A 24,940-nucleotide genomic window follows, 5' to 3' on the forward strand; every position below is an offset into this window, starting at 1 on the left:
AGGTGGATTTGAAATAAATATATATTTATAAATATTATATATAAATATACATATGTTTTATATATATATATATATATTTCATTTAAACTCATTTTAAAAAATAAACATTCCCTAAAAAGGTCATCTCTGGGATGACAAAGCAGGATACCCTGCATCATAATCAGTTTCACACCTTTACTTACCAAATTTTAGTTAACATAGAGGTATTCCATATATAAAACAAAAAAAAATTTTTTTTGTTTTAATATAGATATTTGAAGATCTAGAAATCAAGTCTTAAATCTTAGTTGAATACATTTATATGCAAGAATCTTACCCTTAAATAAAACATGTATTTAACCTTATAAAACATATGTATTATTTTTGCCATTAAAATTTTCTAATGTTTCATTTATTTTTGTTTTGGGCTTAGGTCACCAAATATTTTGTTAGTCTTATACTTAGAGGTGTCCATGTTTCAGAAGAGGGGTTCACTATTTCATAATAAGTTCCCCAAGGTCTTACTCACCAGGGAGAGTGATTCTGGAAAAAAAAATGAGAATCTAATTTTAAATATATTTCAGTAAGTTCGTGGAGGAAATGAGCAATAATTCATACCAAGATATGGAGGAATCGATTTCTCCTCCTCTTGAACTACCTGTTCTAAAAGAGTTGAGAGAGAATTTCTCTACTGAATCAAGTTCTGAGTAATTAAGATGTTTATGAATTAGGCTCAAGGGAAAAATCAACTGCTTTTCTTATGCTAAATGAAATAGAATACCTTTTACAAGTGACATTTTATCCTTTACATCTATTAAAGAAAAAATAATACCAGATCTCTTTTCTTTCACAAAGCAATATTCCAATTCAGCTAAGAGTATTTTTAGCTTTTGTAATTTCCAGTTTTTATTTTTCAAAATACACTCGTGTAAACAGAGTGGCTCTCATTCATCTCTGAGACTCCGTAGCATGTACAGTACAGAAGGACAATAATTCAAGCCTAAGAACATCTGTATATCTTAATAAGTAAATATAAAGCATTTATGATTTAATGACTTCCTTCTGTCTTGAAATGATAAAAACAAAAACAAAGCAGCAAAAAAAAAAAAAAAAATTAAACACACGTACAAAAATAAAACCCGAATATTTAGGACATCTGTAAGTAAACAAGAGAAAAGGTACTAATTCTATAAATCATGAACAAATAATAGATTCTAGTTAGCTCAGTAATTACGTACTGATAAACACTTGCATATGTATTTCTGTCTACTTGTTTCACTTAAAGTATAGTTTACTGGTGATTCTGTTTCTTTCTGGGTAATCTTTTCCATTGACTGTGGTCCTCAGATCACCTCCCCCAAACCCCCTCTTGGCATGAAATGTCTGCATCACATCAGTTTAACACTTGGTAACATACTATTATAGATGTCTTTGTAATGGTTACTTGTCACTCAGGGAAGCAATATTTATGAGCATCTATTTATTATGAGTCCCTGGGCTAGTGACTGAGGATACTGTGATGGACAAGATAGATTTGTCTGGCAAGCCAAACTATTTATTCTTCATGGTGTGTTTTTAAATGCTTTACCTTTATTCCTTGTTTGGCTAATGAATCCTATTAATCTGATGTAAGAGGTAAGCTAAATTGAACAAGTATATTACTTGGTAAATTCTTTTAGAGTGACTCAATGCAGATCTCTATCAAGGAAGTGACAAAGAACCCCTAACACAACTACCCAAACAATTTTTCTGAAGAATTAATTTCATTCTATTTCTCTATTGCTCAAGAGAGAAAGAGGTTCTTTTGCAGACCTCTATTAAATAACTAAAGAACAACATTATTTTACTTTTAAAAAGTTAAATTAAATGAGTTTAAAACCTCCATTTAACATTTATCCCTCTATTAAGTAAGTTGAAGCCCTGAGCTGATACAGATTAGTCTTCAGATAGATGCAACTTTATCTGACATTGCTCATAGCTACCAGGCCCAGTTCCTCTGCTCTAGGAGGGCACGCATGTTCCCCTCCAATGTCTTGCCTGTGTTCACTCTGCCTCTTCACTTGAAAAACCTTTCCCTGTCCTTTCAAGTGACTCGGGTTGTTGGCAGGGATTCTCCTTCCTAAGAAGCCTTCCTCAAGAACCTCATTAGGCACTGCCACCCTGGGGACATATACACAGACCCACCCTGTTTACAACAATGCCGTTTTCTAGAGATTTCATGCTCTCTATGTACCCAGTGCCTTCTACTACATTGTTAAGTGTTGTAAAAACGTTCTGTTTTCTCACTTATTTTGTTTTCCCAGTTGAAGCCAGCTCAAGCAAATACTGAGCACACAACAAATATTCAGTGACATTTTGTTAAGTGAATGATGGACACAAGGTACTACCGCCATTTCCTTTGGATCCTCAACCCTGCCTGAGAAAGTAGAGTTCGGAGGCATCTGTAGGATAACACTTTGCAAGGATGTCATCTCAAATTTTTCTTCCTATCCCAGAGGAAATCTAAAGGAAGTGGGCAAATGCCCCTAAGGCTACTACCATAAATTCCATAAGTTGCGTCTAATGAATCAAGTGAGGATGGTAGCAAATCGATGTCTCAGCACAGAAATGGATAAGAGATCTTTCACTGGAATGGAAAAATGAAAAGTTCTTCTACGAATATTTTAGGACACTTTCCAAGATGATTTCGCTGTGGATAACATGATAAATTTCATCTTGCAGAACTGCATTTTCAGGATTCTTTGACTTTAAAAATCATTGGTTAAGACAGCCTTACATTTACGTATATATATGTATGTGTGTGTATATGTATATATACACAAGTACATAATCTATATACACATGTATAATATATAATTATATAAACACATCAGATACACACATGTATGTATACATATATAATGTAATATATGTATATATTGTATAAACTGTGTGTGTGTGTGTATTTGAAAGAACTGAGAGAGTATTGCTGCTAAACATTGGCATATGGAATTTATTTGAGACACCCCTTAGTAATTCAAGCAATTTTTGTATGAAGAACTTGGGAGTCTTTTGGATAACATTTGTTATGCAACTGAAAATGTTTACAAGAGCAATATGAAAGTATCAACACAATAATTTCTCCAATTGTGGTTATACATGCCCAATTATGAACATAATTGACCACTTAGGTTATAATAATAGAATTCCCTAGAAAACTGCTTGAATCATTGTGTTATACAGTGAACATTTAACATTTAATATCCTAAAGGACTTCCTAAGGAGTGACACTAAAACTAACTGGACATATTATTATTAGTATAGATTTGGAGAATTCCACAGTACACAAGGAAATGTAAATGTTGAATTGTTAACATACAGTTTTTTATAACATAATCTTAATATAATTTTTGAACTGAGTATAAATAAAATGGCTATTATGGCTGCTATTGGATTGGTTGGATTCATTTTAATTTGCTATTTTGGTATCTGATTACTATGGATACCCACAATTATGGCATTTCTAGAATTTGTGAGTATTCCTCAGTCTGGCCCTCATATCACCCAAATAAACAGAATGATGTCACACCCTTGTACCTCGTAAACATCCATATAAACAAATGATAATGAGATACACAAAACATTTCTGGAAAGTTCTGCCCGCTATACGGTATTCACCACATACCACCACACACCATACAACAGATGGTTTGCTACTACATTGTTTCTTTGCCATTCTAACTCTTCTTGGTTTCCCCCAATTTTTTACTCTCAAAGTGTAGTAAGTAAATTCACCAATGAAGTTTATAAACAATAAGTTACAATTTCTTTTACTAAATTGTTCCATTTCATTCCTAAGGATATGTTAAAATTTCACTTCTGATTCTAAAACTGCCACCTGAAAAGATTTATAAATGTACTTTTAGTTGTAAACTTGAGATCTCTTTTTCTCATTTCCTTCCTCCCTCTTTCCTTCCTCCTTCCACCCTTCCTTCATTTTCTCCTTGCCATCTCTCTCTCTCTCTCTCTCTCTCTTTCCCCAATTCTGTTACTCTTCCACTCTTCCAGCAGGATTCAAATCCGTGCTTTAAATAATATAAGTTGGCCTGATGGCTACAGTCCTCAGGCTTGTGGGGAGACCAAGGGCTCTTGCTAAGTCCCATGTTTATGTCTAGTCCCGAGACCTTGGCCATGGTGCTTGCTATGGGTTTTGAGTCTTAGGTAATAAACCCTTCATTCTCTGATTACCTCCTCTTCTTGGTACTTTTTCATCAACTCTGTTGTAATTGGTACAAATGAAAGGCAAGGAAATAGAGAATCTATGCCATATTAGCAGTATACTATTCACCAAAATAGTAATTTTTCCCTGTAATAAAGGATAATTTAATTGGTGTAGGAGCTCTCCACCCTTGAATAAAGTACAAATAATATTAGAATTAGGAGACATATATTTTAAAATTGATTCTCTTGTGTTCTTTAATTGCTTAAAGACAATATCTGAAACTAATGTTCATCTCTCTAACAAAAAGAACAAGTACTCAGAATACTGATGCATTATTAACCATTATTCAGCTTATGTTATATATTAATAGCATAATTAAACACGTTTATTGTGATTAAGAGGCTCTAAGTTGCCTGTCACGCTATAGTTAAAAAAATTTGTTTTTGTAGCACCACAACTCTTTAAAAATAAATCTTGTTTTGATTATAAAAACATTACGTGTTTGCTACAGAACAGGATACACTTGTTAATAAGTCAAAGAAAACTCTTTCATCAAAAAAACCATTATTTTTGTTTTTCCTAACACTTATGATCACACATGGACTTCTGAACTGTCTGTACATTGTTGTAGGTAATACTGTCAACTGGAGAAGAAAATAACCCAAAATGTAATCAGGTGACTTCACATAGTACCTCCTACACAGGCTGAAACAAGGCACAGTGATGAAAAAGTGACAAATACATGACTTAAAGAAAACTGTTCTTCAGCACAATCAACCACAGTGGGCTCCTGGCTGTAGGACACTGACTTGCAATTTGGAATAGAAGAATCCTGAGAGAAACAGTCCTTTTGCTAACGGCAGACCTTCTAAGATATGGAAGCGACTGGAGGATGCTGTTCTGAGCATGGCTGGGGGACACCTGCAATTCTCATGCCATAGGAAATGGTCAGGAGGGGGTTTCGCTCTAATGGGACCTAGGCCCCATTAAAAGACAACATGTTTCTTCCCCTAGAACATTTCCTCTGTAAATTTATACAAGTTATTTATAAATACATACCCTTGAAAAATAAAATGGAAGGTAATAGAATAGACAGCAAAACTGCAAACACTTGATCAAAAGGCACCTTATTTTACGGAATGCTCTGGGTAGGAACTTTTAGCTCTAAAACAAAAGCACTTAAAAGAAACACTGCCAGATACAGTCATTGTTTTCATTATCCATGTTTGAATTTAACATAGATTATTTATGCCAAACATGAAGCCTTAATTGGTTTCTTTCGGTTACCAGTAATTATCTTTCTCACTACTAGTTAGTCAGAGCTCAGGAAACGGAACATATTTCAATCTTAATCTGAGCAAAACACAACCAGCAAGGTAATCCTGCTGTAATAGAATAAGCCAATGTATGCAAAATACATATGTAAATCATCTTAAGATTTTTTTGAATTATCTGCAGTATTTTTAATACCATTCACTGCTGGAGAGAAGTGAGAACAGAATGTAACATTTAAAAATATTTATTTCACTTTAAAAATGTTGTAGATTATTTACTGCAAAATTAAGACTTACTATTCTGTAAATCCAAAAGCATCTGGCATTATAATCCTGATTGCACACTATGTTTAAAGCAAACATTTCCAAATTAAATCGTTATAACTGCTAAAAAACACTTACCAATGGAAAATTGGAGGACAGAAGCTGTTGTTGTATTAAGGCCTGTGGTAATCTAAAGAAAAAAGAATACATAAAAATAAGACAAGACAGAGAGGAGAAAGAGGAGAAAGATGCTAGGAGGGGTACGGGGAGAGGAAGAGTTAAAAAAGAGGAGAGAGGAAATCCATTAACAGAAGTTGCATTTATCCAGTTAGTTCATTTTATCAATGTGTCTGAACACAGACCTGTTTCTTCTTCCCCTGTGGGGAATAAAGAAGTGAAATCCTGACTTGGAGACGGATAGCATATTTCTCAATGTCCTTTCACAAACTGTTCTTAGTGGAATCCAGCAGGTTATCTTGTGAAGGCATTTAACAAAGCTCCTCTCCACTCATTCCACCATCTCCGTTCCATCCTACCAGATCAATAGATCGGGGACCCAAAGAGAATGCAGCAAAAGGGCTACCGAACAAAAATTGGGAGATAAACTAAGAACAAATGAGTGGAATAAAATTATTTTGAAAAGGAAATAGAACTACAATAGCTAAAAGTCATAGGCTTTCTTTGTGGAGGGGTGTGATGAAATGGTCTAAAATTGACTGTAATAATGGTTCCATAACTTTGTAAATAAACCAGAAGCCTTGAACTGTACACTTTAAAGAAGGTAGAATCTGTGGATTATTTCTCAATAAAACTGTTACCAAAAAAAATGAAGAAAAGAAATAGAATTATGAACCTAGAAATAGTCTTCTGACAAGTTTCTGCTACTTTTCCTTAGTTTCATGCTTAAGAAGCATGCTTAAGCAAAATTTCCCCCTTCTGAAAGAAGAATGGTGCTTCTTTAATTTTAAAATTCTATTTGTTTATCCTTTAGAGCAGTAGCTTTGACCCATACCAGCTCAAATGAGACAAAAATTAAGGTTCTCATTTTGCTGGGTTCTGAAATTCTGTACACTACCATATAGGACATTTCAGTTACTCCACTGTATGCAATAGAAAGTGGATAACTCTTCACTGTGGCAGAGGCAGTAGGTTGTCTTACTTTTGCTGCTTTTTTTTTCGTTGTTTTGTTTTTTTGAGACAGACTCTCTCTCTGTTGCACTTTGCTTCTTATATGTCTTAATAACATCTTTAGACATATCCTTGCACTTTGTTAGCCCTTATATGACAGAGTCCACAATTGCAGAAGGGTCAAGTGCTATACAATTCATGAAGAGCTGTAGGAAATGAGTGAGCAAGCCTCTCGCTCTGTCGGAATTCAGTTGGGATGTGAATATTAAAAGATCAGATACATGTGAATATCAAAATATCTATATCATGACTTGGAGAGGTGACTGAACGTGTGCTTTAAATACACGGCTATAAAGCTACTGCTAGTGCATTAAATGTACTGAAGAGTCTTAGATACTTATCCTGATGGTGTAATAAATGATGCTTGTGTCACCTACTTGATCAAGTTCCACAGCTGTGACCTCTGCTAGCGAACAGCAAGTTGTGTGAAATATCGCCAAATTTCAAATTATGTGTGCTGAGGGTGACCCTAGACTTTGATTGGTTACTGATTCTAATTTTTTTCACCAGGGAAGTTTAGGACTGGTATAATGGTTGACTCTCATTTCTTTACCTTTACCCATTTATTTTATTAGTAAAATATCAGCTAAAAGAAAGAACAGGAAAGATGAAGGAAAAAAAAAAGAAGCACTGCCTATGAAATCTATTCTGAAATCTATTCACCTATATTTATACTTGAGTATTATAAATATAAATTATACCTATATTTATAATTGGGTAATATAAATTATTAATCTTGAGTTCAAATATGAGTTATTAAGCCTTTATATTTGACATTCTGAAAACAAAAGGGGCCCTTAAAGAGCTTTTGATAAATAATATGGTAACTATGAATGGCTGATACATAACTTTTTTCTTACCAAATCTCTCTTAAATTATTAAATACACTCAAAACTATAGGAAATTTGTATGATAACTAAATGAATCAGGAGAAATCACTGTAGGTCAAAGCTGTTCATTCTGTACTTTTTCTCTAAAATTTTTTGAGTTTGATATTGTTTTAGTCCAAACTCACCCTTGTAATTAAAATGCATTTCCAAAAATGTGAGAATAATTCAGTAAATAGGCCTGGTGCAGAGGCTCATGCCTATAATCCCAGCACTTTAGGAAGCCAAGGCAGTAGGATTGCTTGAGCCCAGGAGTTCAAGACCAGCCTAGGCAACATAGGGAGACCTCATCTCTACAAACAATTTTAAAAAATTAGCTGGGTGTGGTGGTGCATGCCTGTAGTCCCAGCTACTTGGGAGGCTGAGGCAGGAGGCTGAGGTCATAGGATCACCTGAGCCCAGGAGGTCAGGGCTGCAGTGAGCCATGATGGCGCACCTGGACACCAGCCTAGGTGACAGAGTGAGGCCTTGTCTTAAAACATAATAGTAATAATTTAGTGAAGAATTTCTTTTTTTAAAATGGAGGGTAACATAACTCATTTCATTTTAAATTCTGAGAGCATATTTTCCTTTAAATGAGTGAGAAAATGAATTCCTTTTTACCTTTATTTTATACTAACAAAATTAATAAAGTTCAGTGTCACCACCTGAAATACAGAGACTTCACTGGGTTAAATAAAACCCAGTGAGGGGTGCATGGCACAGCAGTTAAAAAGAAACAAAAACTTGTGCTATGTCCAGGTAACAGTTTCTTCCACCCCTCACTGACTAACTTCTCCAGAAATGAAACGGCTATTTAACTACATTCACAAAAATGGAGATCCTCCTTCTAGCATTTTAAAAGATAAAGCCTTAGCCTACCAAGGTTCTTTGCTCGTGGTTTTTTCTTACAACTTCAGTAAGAATGGGCTTTATGAAAAATAAGAAGGCATATTGTTTAAAAAGTGATGTTTGGGGGCTGATAACTTTCATTAGTTCTCATGCACAACAATTTTGACGGCATTCAGTCACAAAGTACCATGCAAATGTTTGGATTTTAGTAAATATTGAATATAATGTTAACTGAAAACCGAATTCCTCACTTTTCATTTGATTGATCTGTCTTCTATAAACACAACTTGGGTACAATGTATATTTTTGCTTCAGGAACACCAATACAGTATAAAAATTATGAAAAATTAGAACTTAGTATAAAATGTGGACATCATCGCCATCATTCTCAATCTGTTTCATTTTATTCCCTTTGAATCTAACCATACAAATTCATCTTAGGAAAATACTTATAATGGAAATACAAAAACTACATACTTTCTTATTTCCCAAATGAAGATAATTATTTTGAGTATTTTCCTTTTTAGTCGAAAGGCTAATCCCACATTAATTATAAAACACAATTCAAAATTAGCCCACTGAATATATCAACTCTAATGCTAAATAAACAGGGATATAGTGAAACAATCAGGACTAAACATACATAGGATTAAATAATACTTCAGTTTTATGCTATGAAAATATGAATTTTGGCATTATATTCTTAGATATTTTTATTTCCTATTAACCAGTGGCAACAAAAATAACTTGTCAAGAATTTCCAGGAATATTACTAAATGAGACACCTTCTAAAACAGGCATTTAGTCTAAGCTCAATTAACTACAGTAAAAAAATTAAATTTGTGTTAAGGTTTATAGATCATTAATTCTGTCATGGTATATTATTTAAAATGTACTAGCAAATCTATTTTTTCAAGAAAATCTTCACCACCAGAGTCATACTTGTCTGCAGGCATATTATAGCACTTGTGAGGCTTGAATTATGAGCACCTATTATTTTAATTTGCATCCAATTAATTCTGTTTGTGTTGTAATTTCAACTAAAAACTCCTCAATTCATCAATGCTCTGAAGCTTGTATCTTTAATAAATTAAATGTATCTATTGGCATGAAAGGGGTATTTAAGCAGCATAAAATAAGAACCATCTTACAACAATTAATTGGCTTTCACACTTTGATAACTAAATCTTCTTTTAATTGCCCATCTAGGCACCCCCTGCCCCACCATTTACATTGGAAGTCAGTCTTTTGACAACTTTTAAAGTTAATGATTTTGAAACACAATTGTGACAGAAGGGTGAAAAATACAACCTGTTACTAGAAGCCCTCTGAAAGGGAAGATGTGGGAAATAAAAGAACAAGCATTAAAGCCCAAGTTGAAAAGCAGAAAAGTAAAGCATAAGAGATGGTACAAGAAGAGTATTAGGGACAAAGGAATTGAGACAGGATATAACAATTGTTTTATATTATTTTTCAAGAAGGTAAAATGAAAGTAGTCTTCATGCCAGAAATAGTTACCAAATTAACAACAACCAAAAAAAGGCTCATTAGCCACATGCTGATGGCTAGCAGTTTTACTTCTTTCCATTTTGAATGCTCATGTTTCATTTTACATATGATTTGGCAAGCAAAAGCTACTAATCAATCTAAAGTAAAGGAAAATAATCTGCTTCTAAGTAATATGAGATGAATCAAAATTTTTAAAAAACTGGTTTATTCAGTATGCTCTTTCACGTAAAGAAAAATCCATCAGGTTCTTCTATGGCTATGAACCAAAGTTTTAAAATAAAGTGATAAAACTGAACATCTAACAGTTTTGACTTGCAAGGAGAAAATAAGGACAATTTTAAGAGCATGGCTTTATAGAAGAACTTAGAAGGTCATAAATTGTTTATTATGGATATTATAGCAAATACTCATATTTTTAAAAAGCCATCTAATCATAGTGATACTCCATGTTTAATGATATACATTGATGCTGACAATTTTATTATTGAATTATTTGTTTTTACATCCGAAAATAGGCCATAGAATTGCCCCTCCCAATTTTAAGATATTTGTAATAGGACTCATAAATCATATTTGAATTTTCATCTGAACTTTAAGAGCATAAGAAAAACTTTTGTTGGCAAAAAGCTCAGTAAATACTATAATGGAATAATGTACATGAATAGCACATACTTACCAGTTCTCGTGGGCCATATGGTTCACAGAAGGTGACGGCATTGCCATGCATAATCGCGCCACACTGTTCTCCAGTCTCACAGTTGTTACATTCAACCCTGCAGGAACACAGAACACAGTCCCAGTCTGAGAACTAAGTAGCACGCGTGGTTTACTGCTCAGGTAAGAAACGATATAATATTTATTGTTACTCAGCTCAAATCACCATTTTGAGGAAAGTAGGAGTATTTTGTATTATGATAAGATTAAGAAGACCTGAAACCAGAAAGACTTGAACATAAATCTCAATTCTTTCAGTTACTTACAGTGGTGGGTAAGTTACTTAACCTTCCAAAGTTTCAGTTTCCTCACCTGTAAAACGAGGCTAACCATACTGACCTAAATCTCACATAGTTATTGTGAGGATGAAATGAGAGATTATATATAAAACACAGAGTACAGAACCAATGTCATAGCAGGCACTTAATGAAAGATGATATTATAGTCAATAATTATATAATATATACATGCCCAATACAAGGACGTTTGCAAGTATTAAAAATAAGCAGAGTAATAGCCACTTACATAAAAACTTGTATCTCTGAAATTAAAAGGTGTTTTATACATTTTAAACATTTTTCTTTGGAGTTACGGTTAATGTAAATGTTTAAAATGACTGTCCTCAAACAAATCTGCATGTATACGTTCCACCAGGCTAAAAACAATGAAATCAGATTGTATTTAGTCCATGTATTAGTATGATATACACACAACTTCTAATTCAAGCACATTTTGGATACTGAGCTATTATGCTAACCTCACGAATAACGGAATTAGCTCCTATCTTTATACTATAAAACGAAGTGGTTATTAAAATCTTAGGACAGGATCTCAAAAATAAATTTATTCATATCTCTATCTAGTAGAGATTGAAGGTATGTGTATTCTGGATTTGACCTTGTATATTTACGGTAACATTTACAATTTTCTGCATTGTGACATTTCAACCTACAATCATTACATTCCTAACATGTAGAAAGAAAGAGCAATGTCTCCCCTGTCTGAACCTCAAACCACATGAGAGCTATATTTCATGCAGAAAGAACATTTTCAAAGACTTTCACATTCCAGGTACCAAACATTGCAGAAAGGGCACTATGCCCTTTGTTTAGGAGATTATTGTATTATGCCCTTTCAGCCGTTTGTTAATTTTAAAGAAAAGGAGTAGAACACCCATCCAAATAGGAAGAAGACAAAAGTGTGAAAGGAGTGCATAAAGCCAGGAGGCAGAAACACTGCACGTCAAAACTTGGCAAAGAAATGAAAGTACTTCCTATATGTTTACCACATTGATTAAATGATATTATTTTCATCTTTTGAGCCGTGTTCCCACACAGATCAACAGTGCCAAGTATTTTTCACATATTTTAGAAAAAACATAAATAAATTTGATACAGAATTTGAAATGTTAGTATCTCATAGCATCACAATTCTTAGGAGATTCAAATCTTCCCTTGGTTACTGTGAAGCAAGACATTAGAAGAGACACAGCAGTAGCTTCGTAAGGACAATAAACCTGTCTCTTGTTCATCATTTATGGCATGTTCCTTTTGAGCACATTGTATTCCTGAAATATTTGTTGAATGAATAAATGCATATAAGACAACTTCATAAATATAACCATTTTAAAGGTCTGAGGTCTAAAGAACTTAGAATAGTGCCTGGCACATAGTAGGCATGATATGTGTTAGCTGTTATTATTGCTAAGAATTTCTCATGGATTTCCACCATTTTCCTCTACTCCAGAATTTTATATTAGGGTTTTTTTTTTCCATAGAGACTGTATTATGCAAATGACTTCTTACTACTTTTCTAATTCTTTAAACTGATTGGGATTGTGATAAAAGTACAGTGAAGTAGCACAAAATTTATAGTAGGCTCCTTACTTTAGTGAGAGATGAAGGTTATTTGGCCTCCAAGTCATTGTGAAATGGCTTAAGAGAAACATCAACTTTGACAGAGAAAAAAAGTAAAAGAATGTTCAAACCTCACAATGGCTATCTGCCATTTGTCTCCAGTGACTCTAAACTAAAAGTGTCACTGTTGATGTGAAATTTGAGGCCTGCTGTTTGAACTTCTATAGCAATCATTTTGTCTAAAAATATTGCTCAGCAGTTTCCAAATCAACTATTTATCAAGAAAATATCTATATATAATATATGTATTACAAGCCCCCTCCTTCCACAGTTTCGCTTAAACAGAATTCAGGTAGAAACTGGATAACTGTATAAAAGTGATGGCCTACAGCCTGGAATTAGAGAACCAGTACCTAGATGACAGATGTTTGATGTCTTTGGAGAATCACTTCTATGTGGCAGAATAGCAGGGATTTAAAAAAAAAAAACAATAAACACAAGAGAAAAGAAAACAGATAAAGCTATTCTTCCCATTGAACTCAACAATCCACTAGACGCTTCTCTTCTTCATTGTGCTTTATATCCCCAGAAATTTATAATAAATGTAAAAAGGCATTGGTAACCCTGCTGAAGAAACTAAAAGATTTATAATTATCAGATATTCCCCACTGTGTGGTTGCTACCTCCAGAAACAATGGCTTCACCAAGGACTGATGGGACAAATCAGTCAGATTTCTGCCAAGGTCTTTTAAATGTCCTTTACTTGAATTTCTCACAGTCTGACTGGGTTTGTCAACATAATTTATTTTAATTTACCCTGAATGCCCATCCCTCTAGGAGGTCAAATCCAACCCTCTCTTAGATGCCAATGGTGTTATTTATTCATCCATCATTTATTAATCCATTCTTGTATTTAAACTTAGGTTGAGGGCTCACAGGCACTGCACTAAGCTTTACTGATACAAGGACCAATGAAACACTTGTCTTTTCTTCTAGGAGCTTACGTTTCAAATGGAAAGGCAGAGAAGTAAACAAACAGTTACAATAGAGGGTGTCAATGCAATGATGCAATGATAGCTATTTATTGCATTCTATGATGTATCAGATACTCTAATGCCTTTTAATCTCTAAGACAATTATCAGTGTCTTATTTTACTAATGAGAAAATTTAGCTACAGAGAGGTTAGGCATTTGCTCAAGGTCACACAGTCATGAAGTTGCAATTTGAACCTAGAGTTTGTAATTTGGACCTAGAACTTGCTAACTCCAACACCCATGACACTTGTCATTGCTCTTCACTCATAACAGGAGCATACACTGGTTGCGATGGTACCTAATGCAGAGACTGGGGAAGTAAGAGAAAGCCTTCAAAGGAGATGGTCCCGGAACTGGTCCTGAATGAGAAATAGGAGTTACTCAAGCAAGGAAGAAAGATGAGTGTGTGATAGGGCACATACAATGCAGAAATTATGACACACAGCTGAACTGTTAGTTCAGTGGGTCAGTATGATGGAACCACATTGGTCCATGCAGAAAGGCAGCAAAGGATGTGTCTAGAAAGTGGCAACCAGCTCACAAAGGCTTCATGTGCTGTTTACCATGTGATATGTGCTCACAGAAGCTCTACAAACAATGCCCCAATTAACTGATACCAAATCCTCTCCTTCTATTTTTTATCTCCACTTAGACGATGCTAGAACTGAGATTTAGAAATCTTAAATTACTGTCCAAGGTTACACAGCTAGTCAATTGCAGAATTGGGAGTCAAACTCTAATTATTTTGTTTCCAAAGTCATGTGGCAAATCCAACTTTTAGAAAAATTACTATAGCAAATTATGGGCTGGAGGTAGAAAAGACTGGGGGCTACTAATGTAACTCAAGTAAGATATAATGGTGCCTTGAAATAAGGTGGGATGGAGCAAAGTGGACACCTTCCACTGCTCTATAAAAACCTAATGTAAGCCACTTTTTTCATTTTCCACTTCTAATGGTTGCATTAAAAAGAAACATTAATTTTAACAAGATGTTTTATTTAACTCAATATATTCAATTATATTTTCACATGTAAGTAATATAAAAATTATTAATTACACTGTTTACATTTTTAAATACTGTCTTCAAATTATGGGGTGTATTCTATGCTTACAGCACATCTCAATTCAGACTAGCCACATTTCAAGTGCTCCACAGCCGTATGTGACTAGTGCCTACCATGTTGGACAACACAACTCTAGAGAATTAGAGGGCTTGGAAACTGCCTGCTTTTTAGTTACACTGAAAATTGGAGATGATCAGCTGAACTTTCAGATAAAGGAGATTGGGACTGATATGACAGTTTAGGATATAGTTGAAATCATGGGAGTGTATATCTTTAGGGTCCTCGGGATAAGGGAGGATATACAAAGTAAGAAGAGAAAAGGTCCAAGAATGAATCCCTGGGGAACAATCAGATTGCCCACGGTCTAGTTTCTGGAAAGCTCAAACCATCATCATAATCCTTCAGTGTGTATCAATCCAAGTGTATCTCCATTTACTTCCCCATAATTATTGGCGGTGGGGTTCATTTCTATGCATGTTCTTAATCTGTGCTGCCCATTAAGGTGATCTTCCTAATATTTTTTTCTATCAATAAAGTATTGTACAACTACACATATGAATACCATTATGATAAAGGGAAAGATAAATCATAATTTCATGATGAACACAATGATCCTAAGGGAGACCAGGCAAGACAGTACAGAGGGCAACTGGTGGTCATGGCTTCCAAGAAGAGAATAGTGATCCATGTGAAAGACGAGGTGAATTTTAAAAACCTATGGATATAAATAAACATTCAAATTCCAAGGAAAGTAATTCCTGGCTTACCCCAGAATTTGAAACAATACTTAAATGCATAAGTGCTCTTTCAGTCCTACCCTCCTCACTTTCTCAGAATGCCTCTGTGTCTAACAATTTAACTTGGTTGAGTGCAGTGAGGTATTTAACCCCCAAAAATGTTCTCTATAAGTAGGTTGCGAAAATTTTCTCCCATTTTGTAGGTTGCCTGTTCACTCTGATGGTAGTTTCTTTTGCTGTGCAGAAGCTCTTTAGTTTAATTAGATCCCATTTGTCAATTTTGTCTTTTGTTGCCATTGCTTTTGGTGTTTTAGACATGAAGTCCTTGCCCATGCCTATGTCCTGAATGGTAATGCCTAGGTTTTCTTCTAGGGTTTTTATGGTTTTAGGTCTAACGTTTAAGTCTCTACAATGAACTCAAACAAATTTACAAGAAAAAAACAAACAACCCCATCAAAAAGTGGGTGAAGGACATGAACAGACACTTCTCAAAAGAAGACATTTATGCAGCTAAAAAACACATGAAAAAATGCTCATCATCACTGGCCATCAGAGAAATGCAAATCAAAACCACAATGAGATACCATCTCACACCAGTTAGAATGGCAATCATTAAAAAGTCAGGAAACAACAGGTGCTGGAGAGGACGTGGAGAAATAGGAACACTTTTACACTGTTGGTGGGACTGGAAACTAGTTCAACCATTGGGGACGTCAGTGTGGCGATTCCTCAGGGATCTAGAACTAGAAATACCATTTGACCCAGCCATCCCATTACTGGGTATATACCCAAAGGTCTATAAATCATGCTGCTATAAAGACATATGCACACGTATGTTTATTGCGCCATTATTCACAATAGCAAAGACTTGGAACCAACCCAAATGTCCAACACTGACAGACTGGATTAAGAAAATGTGGCACATATACACCGTGGAATACTATGCAGCCATAAAAAATGATGAGTTCATGTCCTTTGTAGGGACATGGATGAAATTGGAAATCATCATTCTCAGTAAACTATCGCAAGAACAAAAAACCAGACACCGCATATTCTCACTCATAGGTGGGAATTGAACAATGAGATCACATGGACACAGGAAGGGGAACATCACACTCTGGGGACTGTTGTGGGGTGGGGGGAGGGGGGAGGGATAGCATTGGGAGATATACCTAATGCTAGATGACGAGTTAGTGGGTGCAGCGCACCAGCATGGCACATGTATACGTATGTAACTAACCTGCACAATGTGCACATGTACCCTAAAACTTAAAGTATAATTTAAAAAAATGTTCTCTATAAAGACCACAAGTAATCTGAAATTCTACTCTTCCTTTATGGAAAAGTTCTATGAGTTCCTAAGAACTAGGATTTGATTTGCGGGATAATGAGTGGTTCAATTTTCTTTAGGCTCAGTGCAAAACAAAAACAAAAACAAAAACTACTGTTGTTTATTGCCGACGTATAAATCTGTAACCTCAAAATTAAATGTTTTCCACTTTCTCATGTTCTCAGGAAAATGTCGGGCTTTGTAATGTTAGGTAACATATTCTTCAGAGATTTGTGGGAAGAAGGAAGTTTTCAATAATCCCAGTTAAACAGACTTCTGTTGTTCAATTTGAAAAGGAATGTGACCTCTCAACCTAAGGATCAGAAATGAATTGCTTCTCTGCCTAATAGTAAAAGTAATACTAAATGTTTCTGTAATCTAAGAATGCTTTTCCCCTTTTATATTTCCCAATATGAAAAACAGAACGTAAGAATCTGACAAATACCTTGGCGTATCATATGGATTGTCCACCTCAAAAATATATTTTGCCATGAACAATATGATTAAAAGACATTTTAAGGGAAATGCTAGCAATCCTCAAAAACCATTGAAAGCTTGAACTTATTAAACCTTCTCTGAACCAATTTATCACATGCTTAGGTTCCACATCAAGCTTATCTATTACTTCAGTTTACAGATCATCAAGTGAGAGGGGACTTGAAATATCACTGCATCTCATCACTCCCTCATGATGATGAAACAGGACTAGAATTCAGGTTGCCTGATTTCTTATCCAATATTGTTTGCGTTCTGCCTAATGCAGCTAGTGAGGGAAAAATTCCAATTATATAAAAACAATGTACATTTCAAGGAATGTTTGTCATTTTGACGGTGAACATTTATTTTGAAAATTTACAATAACTTTTCTTAAAAACTGTTTTTTCAATTATAGGATAATTTTTTTGTTTTTCTGATAAAAATGTACAAAAAGTAGAGCGATGAGTGGACTTCATAAAAAACATTAACAGTGAATTCACTGGGCTGAAGTACATGACAATCAAATTCAGTACCCCTTTGGCTATATATATTCTTAGATAATTCATCACAATCTATTTTATATGTACACCATCTCTTTTTTTTTCACTAACAAAAACATAAAAGAATCAGTAAATATAAAGACTGGTACTTGCTGACCAAAAAAAAAATAGGATCAAACCATAAACATAAAAGAAAAAGAAAGGCTTTGAACCAGGGTTTTGTCTTCCACTGTAACAAGCTCCTTGGTAGATTGCAAGCTTGTTATTTTGTTATTAGTTCTCTACTTTTTTTTATTTATTATTCAGGTGGCTGTTTTTTTTCATGGGACAAAGTATTACATGTGATGGTACCTTTGAACAGTAGAGAGTATGCTTCTGAAGATATAACTGTGTTTTTTAATCCTGATTTTTAAATTATTAGGCATGAAAATATGCTCAACCACCCATTCATCGGGCACAGAGGAAGATGAAGTGAAATGTCCCTGTAGTCTGGGGTTCCCACATAGCAGTGACTCAGACGGGCTCTCAGGATGCAGGAAAGAGGAGGAGGATGAATGAGAAAATTGAGCTCCTTTGCACAACCAGAGATTTATGAATGGTTGGTGGTGACATCATTTTGATAACAATAAATAGCTGAAATATTGTTTTCTCAAGAGCAGTCTAATGGCATGACTCATTCTTTTTAGATCACGGTGAAATCACTCAGCCTGTAGTCAGGTACTCTGCTGAAGCAAGTTAATCACCTAGAAACTCACTGACAATCAGTTATCATCAAATTCTCATTTGAGATACATGTAATTTGTCCCCAAGACCAAGGACATCATATTATCTCTCCATAATGTATTGCCACAGAAGGGGTCAGTGTCTGACGATCAGCTCCACCAGAAGCAATCTGGCATTCTATAAGCTTGCATTTCTGAGCCACATTCACCAGTATTTCTGAATGGAGATAGTCAGATAATTTTAACTTTTGTTCTGATTACTTAAAGTTCTTTAAAACCGAAAAAGGAAAAGAAAAGTTTCTTGTAATTTCCTGACCCAAAGATAATGTGTCTGCACCCCCAGGTACAGATCACACTGCCTGTGCTAACAAGAATCTGAGGTGTGAGCTTGCAAAGCAAGGTCAAATCAAGGACTGATGAATTCATCAAAGTAAATCAGACCTTGCCGGCCATTTGGTAGCTGGGCTGTCAGCTGACTTATTCCGAGACATTAGAACTCTTTGTACCTTCCATTCAAACCTCAACAACCAAATACTCAACTTCTGACCATATTTTACAATATAGATGTTTTATAATAAAGAGGGCATGACCATTACACCTGTAAGCAATTCACATGATCATTTTCAAGAAATGAAAGATCAAGCTTAATTTTTTAAAAATCCTATCCTCTTTGTAAATGTGGAATCTTTTTAGAGAAACAGCAAGGAAAGTTCATTGTATAAGACTGAGAATATTACCTTCAACTATGTCATGTCTTTTTTTCTAAGGAGCTAACACATGCTGTAAATGTGAAAATGACAAACTCCATTTATAGCTCATTCTTTCTCATTACTTTTCACTGAGGAAGGTAAGATAACTCTTCTTATTTCACTAGGGAGTTAAAAAATTCGATCTCGTCTTCATTAACAGGTACGAATGACAAACGTTATTTGGGTTAAAAATAACACCTCTAAAATCTTACTACTGCACACAATATTCTGACCTCCTACTATGGTAAATTCCACTACATGCTGCTTGAAGAAATATTTTCTTGCTTGTTTCAAATGTACTTGACATTTTATTCCTTTGAGTGAGCTCTTGTTTTTGCCACCTAAAGCAGAAATTAAACAAGGAAGTAATAAACCTCTGGATTCACACCTTATTTTATTAGTTGGACACCCCCTGGTTAACCTTTCTATTGTAGATGAAGCTTTTCCCTGGAGCAATTACATCATGATAGAAAAAGAGGGGAATGAGGGGGAGGAAGCTAGAGAGGAAACTTAGAGAAGAGTTTTGTAATAAGAGAAAAAAGTTATTAACAAAAGAGAAGAAAAAGTAAGAGAGAGCAGCAAGTGGTGAAGAAATCAAGACGGAGGAGATTAGAGAAAAAGTAGAGAAAGATTCATATATGATCAAAACAGTGAACCATTAAACTCCAAATATTAAATGATAATGCCATAACCTGAAAATGCACAGATATACGAGAGGTTCTGGCAAGGGTATGTCATCAGAGAAAATATTTATTGTGTCTGATTTTTTTCATCTATTCACCATCTCCTGTAGCCACTTGCTGTTGAGAAAATGAAAGGTTTATGCTCCCTTTCACCAGCACTGTCTTTCCGGCTCACTGCCCATGCGCGTTTTGGACACTGAGCAAAGTGGAGATACTTTTATTATCCAATTTATTTCTCAGTTTGTTCATCAGTCTTACTTCTTTCTGATTACCTAGAAACTCCACTTATATTGTAGTTCTCACACTTGGCTACTAAATGGAGGAGTCCTCTGTTTTTTATTATTTATGGCATGGGGGTTGTCCAAGATACTAATGAACTATAAAGTGGTTTTACTGCTTGTTTCACCTCTTTTCGTTTATGGGCTAAGCTATTATTAAATAAAGTTCCAGCTAGAATAACTCACCCATCATCTTGAAATCTCAGTATTTCTATACTCTTTGTTCAGACAATTATGTTTCTCAAAGGAATTTTAGTAAGCCAAATCACCAATCTTTTTCCTTATTTCATATTAATTGCTCCAACAAATTAGTATTTTCAAGAGAATACCAGATGCTGCAGAGTCTGTGATCGCTATTTCCCCGGTCCTGTAATATTGTCATTTACATATGAAAATGGAAATGTTCTAGTCTTTTCTTGATTCTAGCAATCCAATGCAATGCCACTCATGGCTTTAGCTTCCTTTGTTGTAAATTGTGGACCTTTCTGTATCATTATCCAACTGATGGAGCTCTTCTTGTACCACAGGACCTGAAACAACTTTATTTGTGGCTTTCTTGATGTTTCACATCTCTGTTGGCATCACAACCCAGTCATCTAAGATGCTATTTCTGAGGAGTAACTCCTGTTCTTCCCTGATCTCTGCTGAGTAGGGCATCTCTGCTATTATTATTGTTCTATCATTGTGCTGGAGGGGAAACATCTGTTGTCATCTAGTTGCCAGTTATCATTGTGTTTTTTAATAGTTCTACATTTCCCACTAGAACATCAGAGCCTGGTGATATTAGAGCTCTGGATGCCTTCTGTGATCTTCGGAAAATAAGCATTAAAGGGATAACTTAAGTAAAACAAAGATCCTCTCTGGCTTTGTAATTGCTTAGAGGGTAAAACTCTTCTTGAGAAAACTAAAATCCATTCATGTTTTAGTTCCTTTGCAGTCTCTGTCTCAAGTTATGAATCAGAAATATCTCCTATGTCTTATTTTTTTCATTGCCTTTCTTCTTATTGAAATTTTTACTGAGGGAAATTTACACACAATGAGATACACAGATCTCAAGTTCTGAAAATGCATCCATCTATGTAACCCACATCCTCTCACGATAAACAACATAATCATCACCCCAGAGAGGTGCCTCATGCCCTTTCCCAGTCAACTCTCTGTCCCCGAAACAACTACTGATCTTATTTCTATCATGTTAACTTTGCCTAATCTGGATTTCATATAACTGGAATGAACTCTTGGGTCTGGCATCTTTCCTTCCTTCCTTTTTTTTTTTTTTTTTTTTTTTTTGAGACAGAGGCTCACTCTGTCACCAGGCTGGAGTGCAGTGGCATTATCTCGGCTCACTGCAACCTCTGCCTCCTGGGTTCAAGTGATTCTCCTGCCTCAGCCTCCCGAGTAGCTGGGACTACAGCTGCATGCCACCACGCCCAGCTAATTTTTGTATTTTTCATAGAGACAGGGTTTCACCACGTTGGCCAGGATGGTCTTGATATCTTGACCTTGTGATCCATCCGCCTTGGCCTCCTAAAGTGTTCAGATTACAGGCGTGAGCCATTGTGCCTGGCCTGGCATCTTTTCATTCAACTAAAACTTCTTGAGATCCATCCATGTTGTTGCGACTGTCAATAATTCATTCCTCTTTATTGCTGAATGTTAATAGTATTCAATTGTGTGCACATATCACTGTGGTGTATCCATCCTCCTGTTGATGAACTCCTGGGATGATTCTAGTTTTTGGCTCTTAGGTATAATTATTTTTCAAAAAAATCAAGATTTTCCCCATTCACATAAAATACGGCAGTGTTTATATTATAGTGCAATAATTTAATTCATAAAAAGAAACTATGGATATGTAGTTGATGTTCAATAGTAGCTGCATAAGTAAAGTGTTAATAAAATACGACGTATTTGTGGTCCCTTACATTCTTCTGAATTTAGTTATACGAGGTTTTCCTTCCCATTTTGTTGGGGGAGGTTTTGGAGGGTTGTTGCTGTATGACTAAGACACTATTGATGCCCTCTCTCATCAGTGGTGCAGCCACATTGAACACACTTGCTAACAGCACTGGTAAAGTGGTATTCATTCATTTGTACTCTCCCTCACCCTCTTGGGTTCAATGGCACATTGGAATTGATGCAATTCATGTTGAGCTCCAGAGGTATAGTGCTTGTGGTCCAGGGTAAAGTGCAGAAGCTTCATTCTCATCAAGGCTGAGCTGCCATTATATTCACATGAAGGGATTTTGTTACTCTCTTCACTTAAAACTTTACTTCTCATCTCTCATTCAAACAAGTCAATCAGAAGCCGCTGGGGGAGTGGGGATATGAACGGCTAGCAGAGCCCCAGAGAGATCTAGGAGGCAAAGCATAGAAGGAATCTGTGCTCTGCATATGAAGGAGGCAGAAGGACCAGAGTTGCACAATTGCACACCAGAGTACAGCATAGAAAAGATGCCCATGGCCCAGGACTGGGAACAGCAGAACAGTCTCCATGCCCTCAGGCTGGGCTCAAAACAGAACCACTGCTCGGAAACAGTGGTGAGGGAGGACAGGGACGAAGCCGGGCTGTGTGGACTAGTCACCAGACTAGATGAGATAATGGAAGATACAGTGGGTATCTGCAGGAACAGATAGATGGCTGGGGACCAGAGGTTCATCCTCATTCTACCTTCTACCTTTGCACTAATAAGACACCTGACACTTAGCTCAAAAACAAACAAAAAAAAAATAGAAGAGACAAGCCAGAGTTGACTGAAATTAAGTTTCCACCAACATGGTAGGAGGAGGAGAATACCAAGAAATTAGGTTGGGTTATGGAAGAATAAAGAAAGTTTTATTTGTCTGATACTCAAGTTTCTGGACAGAATTCATAACTGCTACACTTGTGTAAGCATAAACAATTTCCAGAAGGACTCACAGAAACTATTACCCAAGTTGTTGACCCTGGAGAAAGAATAAAGGTCTAGTGTGGGAAGGAGGCTTATTTTTACTGCTTATATTTTTGGATTATTTGAAATTTTAACCACATAAATTTTTAAATTTTTAAATAATTTCAAATATTCAAACTGAACAGATAGTACATTCAATACTGAGTTGACATAAAAAACGTTTCTTATTTCTATTCCAACTGTCATAAAAAACTTGGAAGAGTAATTTATCTGTTACCTTCATTTATAATATCATTTTATGTTCCTCATTTTTAATGTACATGTACAGTAATTAGTAAATGAGATAAACTTGAATATGAAAGAATTATGTGAAATAGAATTAAAAGTTGAATTCATTAGGTGAAGTTAATGGAAGCAAATACATTGTGAGTGTTTTAACTTTTAAATTGACCTACCTCTCTAAGATTGTACAGACATAACTAGTTTCTTAATTTCTCTTTTGCTTAACAATAAGAAGTACAGAGTAAATAATTCACATAAAGCTTTTAGAATCCTGGGGGAGAAATATGCTCTTATAAGTAGCACGTTTTTTCTTTTGAGGTAAATTATTTGGTGGTGTATTCAGATATGGGAATTTGGCTAAATGCAGCATACCCAGGCACTTTGCTTCTATCTGGTGGTGTGTGGCAGTGGCATAGGGACCATGTTTGCCACAAGGATTCTCTTTTCCATACTGTTACAAAGCTCCACTGGGTTTCTGATTCTTTTCTGGGGTAAAGAGAATCAAAGACAATATTATAAGGGACAAAACTCAAGTGACAAATCATGTAGCAAGAAAATAGAAGCTTTGGGAGAGTTAAAACTGCTTATCAGTTTCCAAAACAAAGTGGGGCTTTGTTAGTTTATTGGAAATATTTCATGGGGATATATGATTTCACTAGATGCTTGTTTCTGACTTTAGGAAGTTTACATTGACTTCTAAGGGGTTCAAGACATCTAACACCTGATTTTTCCCTCCTTTATGATTTTGCTGTAATGCTATTTTCATCAATATATATTCCATAGATTTTACAATATAAATATATTTAATTTGGCATTTGTTTTTTATGAAAATGCAATGAAGGAAGACTTGGGGACTCAGTTAAATAAATTAGCTTAAGATTATTTTAATAATAATAATGTTTTCATCATGTCTGGGCTTAGAAGGGACAAACAGTCTAATGTACAAATATATCACAAGAGAAAAAAATGAGGATGGGAGGGAAGAAGGAAGAAAAGGAGGGTGAGGGGAAGTAAAAGTGGGAGAGAAAAGAGAAGAGGGAGGAGAGGGAAAGGGAGAGGAAGAGATGAAAGAGAGAGAAAGGGAAGGAAAAAGACAGGCAGGGAGGGAAAGAGAGGAAGGGAGAGATGAAACTGATGGGTATTGAGCACCTACAATACACTAAACCTCTTCATACTGAAACTGTAATACAATGCTGCAAGAACGATATTTGAGGGGGAGAAGAGCCAAGATGGCCGAATAGGAACAGCCCCGGTCTACAGCTACCAGCGTGAGCAACGCAGAAGATGGGTGATTTCTGCATTTCCAAGTGAGCTTTGAAGAGAGTAGTGGTTCTCCCAGCACGCAGCTTGAGATCTGAGAACACGCAGACTGACTCCTCAAGTGGGTCCCTCACCCCCAAGGAGCCTAACTGGGAGGCACCCCCCAGTAGGGGCGGACTGACACCTCACACGGCCAGGTACTCCTCTGAGACAAAACTTACACAGGAAC

General features: G+C 35.5%; 1 protein-coding gene across 2 annotated transcripts in view; it reads right to left on the reverse strand.

Moving 5' to 3' along the window:
* The window catches only part of RELN (reelin), a 522,571-nt gene that overhangs the window by 254,422 nt on the left and 243,209 nt on the right, over positions 1-24,940 (reverse strand). For both annotated transcript variants that reach the window (XM_003318728.5, XM_054656222.2), the window contains exons 7-8: positions 10,810-10,906; positions 5,857-5,908 (exon numbers count right to left, since the gene is read on the reverse strand). In XM_003318728.5, coding sequence (XP_003318776.2) covers positions 5,857-5,908; positions 10,810-10,906 — 149 coding nt within the window. The remainder of the gene's footprint in view (positions 1-5,856; positions 5,909-10,809; positions 10,907-24,940) is intronic.

This window comes from Pan troglodytes, chromosome 6 (assembly GCF_028858775.2).
Source record: "Pan troglodytes isolate AG18354 chromosome 6, NHGRI_mPanTro3-v2.0_pri, whole genome shotgun sequence".
In the NCBI taxonomy this organism is placed as follows: Eukaryota; Metazoa; Chordata; class Mammalia; order Primates; family Hominidae; genus Pan; species Pan troglodytes.